Source organism: Coregonus lavaretus, assembly GCF_964263955.1.
Source record: "Coregonus lavaretus genome assembly, chromosome: 17".
NCBI classification, from domain to species: Eukaryota; Metazoa; Chordata; class Actinopteri; order Salmoniformes; family Salmonidae; genus Coregonus; species Coregonus lavaretus.
In genome coordinates, this window is record NC_140004.1 from 11,169,197 (window position 1) to 11,176,715 (window position 7,519).

Genomic DNA, 7,519 nt, shown 5'->3' on the forward strand with positions numbered 1-7,519 from the left:
ACCACACGGGGGGACCTAGTGAATGACCTGCAGAGAGCTGGGACCAAAGTAACAAAGCCTACCATCAGTAACACACTACGCCGCCAGGGACTCAAATCCTGCAGTGCCAGACGTGTCCCCCAGCTTAAGCCAGTACATGTCCAGGCCCGTCTGAAGTTTGCTAGAGTGCATTTGGATGATCCAGAAGAGGATTGGGAGAATGTCATATGGTCAGATGAAACCAAAATATAACTTTTTGGTAAAAACTCAACTCGTCGTGTTTGGAGGACAAAGAATGCTGAGTTGCATCCAAAGAACACCATACCTACTGTGAAGCATGGGGGTGGAAACATCATGCTTTGGGGCTGTTTTTCTGCAAAGGGACTAGGACGACTGATCCGTGTAAAGGAAAGAATGAATGGGGCCATGTATCGTGAGATTTTGAGTGAAAACCTCCTTCCATCAGCAAGGGCATTGAAGATGAAACGTGGCTGGGTCTTTCAGCATGACAATGATCCCAAACACACCACCCGGGCAACGAAGGAGTGGCTTCGTAAGAAGCATTTCAAGGTCCTGGAGTGGCCTAGCCACACCTAGCCTACAATGTGATTTTCTGGATTTTTTTATTCTCATTTTGTCTGTCATAGTTGACGTGTACCTAGGATGAAAATTACAGGCCTCTCTCATCTTTTTAAGTGGGAGAACTTGCACAATTGGTGGCTGACTAAATACTTTTTTCCCCCACTGTATAGGCTCATAAATAAAACACACTTCGCAAATCAGGTTTCAGCACTGGAGCAGCTAGCGAGTTCAAACACATGTGCACACACACACGCATGCATGCACACACACACACACAGTGGCTCTAAAAACATTTCTATCATACCAGACTTTTTAAAGCTCCTAGAAAACAAAACAATAGCTCACAGTTTACCATCAAAACCAAAACAGTATGGCTATTTCCATGAAAAAGGACCCATGAGCACCAACGTGAAGTTCATAGGAACACATAACATTTGGTGTCAAATGAAAGCTAAGAGTCTATATTTGAGAAATGAAGGCATATATTCATTTTTCAACCATTTTCATCCTAGAATTTGGAATAAGCTAAGGCTTTGATTTCTGTTCAAACAGATGGAAAAGGGGTCTTAGAAAACATCTACCAGAAAAAGTATTCAAAAGGTATTACAAATACATCAAAAGACAATAAAGTTGAAGTTAAGATCCTTGCCAACTAATATCAACATTCATATTGGATTTTGCTGAAATTATATGCCTTCTGTAAGTTTAAGAAATATTGTCTTATCATTCTGTTACAAAAAACATATATTGAAGATATTTTCTAATTTCTCTCCCTCATGAGGGAGGATAATGACAGTTCACAGAAGTAACAAGGTAGACCTACCAATTATTTATATTGTTTTTACTGATAACAATTTTGTTTATGATTTAAGTCTTTTAAACGTGTAATTCCGTAACAGAATGACACAAAAAAAAAAATATCAGTAACAGAATGACTGCAATTCAATTGGCTAAAATGGGAAATGATAGTAGTCACAAACCACAGATGGGTCACCTGCTACTGTCCTCCCTTCCACTGGCATACTGTTATGTTCAGATCATATTTTTTAAATTATGTTTTCTTGTCACATACACCGGATAGGTGCAGTGAAATGTGTTGTTTTACAGCAGGGATGGGCAACTTTGATGGAGGTGGGGGCCACAAAAAATCTGAACTCATGAGGGGCCACAGTTGCTCGCAGGTCTGTGTTTAAGGGCAACAATTACCCAGTATTATGGTATTCATGTTGTGATATCTGCACAAGTAATAGCCAATACAAGTGTTTTTATTGGTTATTGAGGTATTCTAAAAGGAAAATATAATATAGTGGCCTTTACACTATTTATTTACTTTTATTGTCTGGCAAGGTGTAAGCACGGTCTTCAGAAATCAGTTCAACTTATGGCAACTATCTTTTATTTGTAGAGTAGCGGTTTTACGTATTTCTTTTATAAATGTTTTACTTTTTACACCCTTTTCTCTCCAATTGGTAGTTACAGTCTTGTCAGCGTTTAATGGAAAATGTACAGTATGCTGGCTCTAATATACAGTGCATTCGGAAAGTATTCAGATATTGTTACAACAGGCTTCTTCTAAAATTGAAAAAAATCAATAAAAATCCCTCAATCTACACACAATACCCCATAATGACAAAGCGAAAAACAGGTTTAAAATTAAAAAATTAAAAACAGAAATACCTTATTTGCATAAGTATTCAGACCCTTTGCTATGAGACTCGAAATTGAGCTCAGATGCATCCTGTTTCTATAGATCATGCTTGAGATGTTTCTACAACTTGGAGTCCACCTGTGGTAAATTCAATTGATTGGACATGATTTGGAAAGGCACATACCTATCTATATAAGGTCCCACAGTTGACAGTGAATGTCAGAGCAAAAACCAAGCCACGAGGTTGAAGGAATTGTCCCTAGAGCTCCGAGACAGGATTGTGTCGAGGCACAGATCTGGGGAAGGGTAACAAAAAATGTCTGCAGCATTGAAGGTCCCCAAGAATACAGTGGCATCCATCATTCTTAAATGGAAGAAGTTTGGAACCACCAAGACTCTTCCTAGAGCTGGCTTCCCAGCCAAACTGAGCAATCAGGGGAGAAGGGCCTTGGTCAGGGAGGTGACCAAGAACCCGATGGTCACTCTGACAGAGCTCCAGAGTTCCTCTGTGGAGATGGGAGAACCTTCCAGAAGGACAACCATCTCTGCAGCACTCCACCAATCAGGCCTTTATGGTAGAGTGGCCAGACGGAAGCCACTCCTCAGTAAAAGGCACATGACAGCCTGCTTGGAGTTTGCCAAAAGGCACCTAAAGGAAATCAAGATTGAACTCTTTGGCCTGAATGCCAAGCGTCACATCTGGAGGAAACCTGGCACCATCCCTACGGTGAAGCATTTTGGTGGAAACATCATGCTGTGGGGATGTTTTTCAGCGGCAGGGACTGGGAGACTAGTCAGGATCGAGGGAAAGATGAACGGAGCAACGTACAGAGAGATCCTTGATAAAAAACCTGCTCCAGAGCGCTCAGGACCTCAGACTAGGGCGAAGGTTCACATTCCAACAGGACAACGACCCTAAGCACGACAACGCATGAGTGGCTTCGGGACAAGTCTCTGAATGTCCTTGAGTGGCCCAGCCAGAGCCCAGACTTGAACCTGATTGAACATCTCTGGAGAGACCTGAAAATAGCTGTGCAGCAACGCTCCCCATTCAACCGGACAGAGCTTGAGAGGATCTGCAGAGAAGAATGGGAGAAACTCCCCAAATACAGGTGTGCAAAACTTGTAGCGTCATACCCAAGAAGACTCGAAGCTGTAATCGCTGCCAAAGGTGCTTCAACAAAGTACTGAGTACAGAATACTTACATAAATGTTACACTTCTGTTTTTTATTTTTAATACATTGGCATACATTTCTAAAAACCTGTTTTTGCTTTGTCATTGTGTGTAGATTGATGAGAGAAAAAAATTTTTTGAATCCATTTTAGAATAAGGTTGTAACGTAACAAAATGTGGGCTGAATACCTTCCGAATGCACTGTAGGCTATTAATTTCCCGTTGGCCTTTCCAGCATGTTTCAAGCAAATATATGGTCAATGTGTAACCTAGTATAGGCTAGTACTCTTCTCACCCTGAGTCTGGATGAGGTGGAGGATTTTGGCAGTTATCTGCCTGCCGATCTCAGCGTCCGCCAGCATGGCATCCCTGCTCAGCCTCTCCAGCTGGCCCAACAACATCAGCACCCTGGAGTTACTGGGAACACTGGGAGAGAGAGACAAAGAGGTTTAATACTTAACATATACCTAGGCATCAGGTCATGCTCTCATAAAGCAAATAGTCTCCAGGGTCGTGTTCATTAGGCACCACACGGAGGAAAAAAGGACAGAAAGAGGGAGCAACTAGCTGGACTCGTTCAATAAGAAATGCTTATTTTCACTTTCTGGTGCGAAACTTTTTAAAATATTTTCCATAGTGCGCCCTAATGAACACAACTATGCTCTGGTTATATTAAGCTCATGTGGGGCAGTGAGGTCAAAGGTCACAGCCATGGGAGAGAGAATCTAAACGTAGAAATAGACCGAATGTCATTCATATGCCCTTATAAAGACAGAGAGACCGAGGGACAGAGGAAAAAAACAGACCAAAATACACTAAGAGCAACTGAGTGAGTGAGATACTGCTCAAACACACCAACGCAAAAAGACAAATGCATACACATGCCTTCATGCACTTACATGCTCACAGACATATTAGCTAGGCTAAACAGCACAGACATTCACACTAAGAGAGAGTCAAATATTCTACCAAGCCCAGGGTTAGTAGTTTATCAAAAGTTTGCCTATAAATTGAGCTACCAACGCCATTGAAATGTTAGGCCTAGGGCTGGCACAGTTATGGATGAAGACCGTCATGAAAATAAAATAAAACAAATACAGGAAGAAATGGAAGAAAAAAGGACAGAAAAGTGAAAAGATGTTTTAAGAAATGTTTGCTAATTTATTGAAAATAAAATACAGAAATATCTCATTTACATAAGTATTCACACCCCTGAGTCAATACATGTTAGAATCACCTTTGGCAGCGATTACAGTTGTGAGTCCTTCTGGTTAAGTCTAAGAGCTTCGCACACCTGGATTGTACAATATTTGCCCATTATTCATTTTAAAATTCTTCAAGCTCTGTCAAGTTAGTTGTTGATCATTGCTAGAAAGCCATTTTCAAGTCTTTCCATAGATTTTCAAGCCGTTTTAAGTCAAAACTGTAACTAGGCCACTCAGGAACGTTGAATGTCGTCTTGGTAAGCAACTCCAGTGTATAGTGTATATTTGGCCTTGTGTTTTAGGTTATTGTCCTGCTGAAAGATGAAATTGTCTCCCAGTGTCTGTTGGAAAGCAGACTTAACCAGGTTTTCCTCTAGGATTTTGCCTGTGCTTAGCTCTATTCCCCTGTAGCTCAGTTGGTAGAGCATGGCGCTTACAACGCCAGTGTTGTGGGTTCGTTTCCCACCGGGGGCCAGTATGAAAATTTATGCACTCTAACTGTAAGTCGCTCTGGATAAGAGCGTCTGCTAAATGACTAAAATGTAAATGTAGTCCTTGCTGATGACAAGCATATCCATAACGTGATGCAGCCACCACCAAACATAACGCTTTGTATTCAGAACATAAAGTTAATTTCTTTGCCACATGTTTTGCAATTTTACTTTAGTGCCTTATTGCAAACAGGATGCATGTTTTGGAATTGTTTTTATTCTGTACAGGCTTCCTTATATTCACTCTGTAATTTAGGTTAGTATTGTGGAGTAACTACAATGTTGTTGATCCATCCTCAGTTTTCTCCTTTCACAGTCATTAAACTCTGTTAATGTTTTAAAGTCAACATTAGCCTCATGGTGCAATCCCTGTGCGGTTTCCTTCCTCTCCGGCAACCGAGTTAGGAAGGACACATGCATCTTTGTAGTGACTGGGTGTATTGATACACCATCCAAAGTGAAATTAATAACTTCACCATGCTCAAAGGCATATTCAAAGTATGCTTTTTTTTTTAACCATCTACCAATAGGTGCCCTTATTTGCGAGGCATTGGAAAACCTCCCTGGTCTTTGTGGTGAATCTGTGTTTGAAATTCACTGCTCGACTGAGGGACCTTACAGATAATTGTGTGTGAGGTACAGCTGTGAGGAAGTCATTCCAAAATCACGTTAAACACTATTATTGAGTCCATGCAACTTATTACGTGACTTGTTAAGCCATTTTTTTTTACTCGTGAACTTATATAGGCTTGCCATAACAAAGGGGTTGAATACTTATTGAATCAAGACATTTCTGCTTTTCATTTTGTATTAATTTCAAAAAACATAATTCCACTTTGACATTATGGGGTATTGTGTGTAATCCATTTAATTTGTGTAAGCCATCTCTATTTAATTAATTTTAAATTCAGGCTGTAACACAACAACATTTGGAAAAGGTCAAGGGGTGTGAATACTTTCTGAAGGCACTGTAGCTACGCGCGCTCCCATTGCACACGGACATGACAGACAAGAAGAAATGGAGTTCCGAGATGCGCAAACTTCAAACAAATTACAATATGGAAATAAACAAACTTATTTCTCGTGTTCATGTGCACCTTAACATCGCATCCACTTGGCCGATTGAAAAAGGGTAAAATACTGCATTTAAATATTAAACTGAAATGCATCACAATGCAACTTGACCAAACATTTCCTCGACACATAATTAGCCTTGCGCACAATAAATACTAATGATACTGGCAAAAGAGGAAAAGAACAACTGTATATACATTTTGGAGAAATGAATGACTAGATATATGGGGAAACATGTATGCGCTAAACAATTTAATATAGAGCCGAATGGCAGATTAGACAGTGCACATTGTCATGGCTACACTTCCTGCTTTTACTTCCTGCTTTGCTCCTATTTCCTGCTTTGCTCCTATAGGTACACTCGCAAAGGCCGCCAGTCCACCCATTATGCCACGTTCATTGACTTGAATGGGGACACCCATTCTATTTCTATGGCAGTCAGGAGCGGAGGAGGAGGAGAAAATGTGCGTCAGTGGTGCTATTCAGCAGTGATATTCGAACGGTTATTACGGTGACCGCCGTTATTTGGCTGGCCAATTACCGTCATCCAAAATTCCATGACCGTCACAGCCCCAGTAGACCTTCTTACTGTAGGCAAAAAAGCTAATAACAGATCTAGGAGAAAAAGTAGGCTAGCTTTTGCCACAGTATCTGACTCTGCAAGACTAATGCTAAAGTAACAAAGGGCTCGTTATTACAGGCCCCAAACAGTTATTGAACCCAGCAGTGAATGTTTTACAGTTTGACAATAGCTAGGGTCAAGATGGCTTCCTGACTGGCCCTGGCTGGTTTAATGATCTGTGGTGGTGCTGTCCTTAGACTGACCTTACGGTGACATTGAGCAAACTACAGTGTACAATATGAGGGCAAGGGGCAGTGTGTGAGAGAGACGAGAATCTGGAAGAAAGAAAGAACTGTGTGTGTGTCCGAGACAGTGGTTACTCACCCTTTCTCGGTGGTCATTTTGGGCTTATTCATTTTTTCTCACACACGTCAACATTTCACATCAACTGCAAATAAAGAAAAGCAAGGATCAGCAATGCAATACAGTTGTCATTCCGTCTGGACTCTAATGTTCACCCCTGTAAAACCCAGTCTATCCTATCTCCCTTTCTTTCTGTCCTGTGGCAAGATGAGATCAGCAACATGGAGAGATGACACTAAATGAAAAACCCATTTCGATTTATCCAATGTAACAAAATAGGGCCGGTCTTGCTGTCTACCAAGCACAACTTGTTTAACCAAAACAAAAGGGTGTCCAGTAGAGTTAAAGGGCTCCAGTGTCAGGAAACAAAAAAGAGCTGTGACTATGTAATTAAGCCACTTAGCTAAGGTAATCAGACCAAATGCATTGCAAGCCAATAG

The 7,519-nt window shown here is 41.0% G+C and overlaps 1 protein-coding gene across 1 annotated transcript in view; it reads right to left on the minus strand.

Annotated features, from left to right (window-relative positions):
* Positions 1-7,519, minus strand: part of LOC311144538 (cytosolic carboxypeptidase 1-like) — a 42,328-nt gene that overhangs the window by 32,898 nt on the left and 1,911 nt on the right. The window contains exons 2-3 of the mRNA XM_084180562.1: positions 7,101-7,164; positions 3,680-3,810 (exon numbers count right to left, since the gene is read on the minus strand). Of these exons, the coding sequence (XP_084036688.1) occupies positions 3,680-3,810; positions 7,101-7,132 (163 nt within the window). The 5' untranslated portion in view covers positions 7,133-7,164. The remainder of the gene's footprint in view (positions 1-3,679; positions 3,811-7,100; positions 7,165-7,519) is intronic.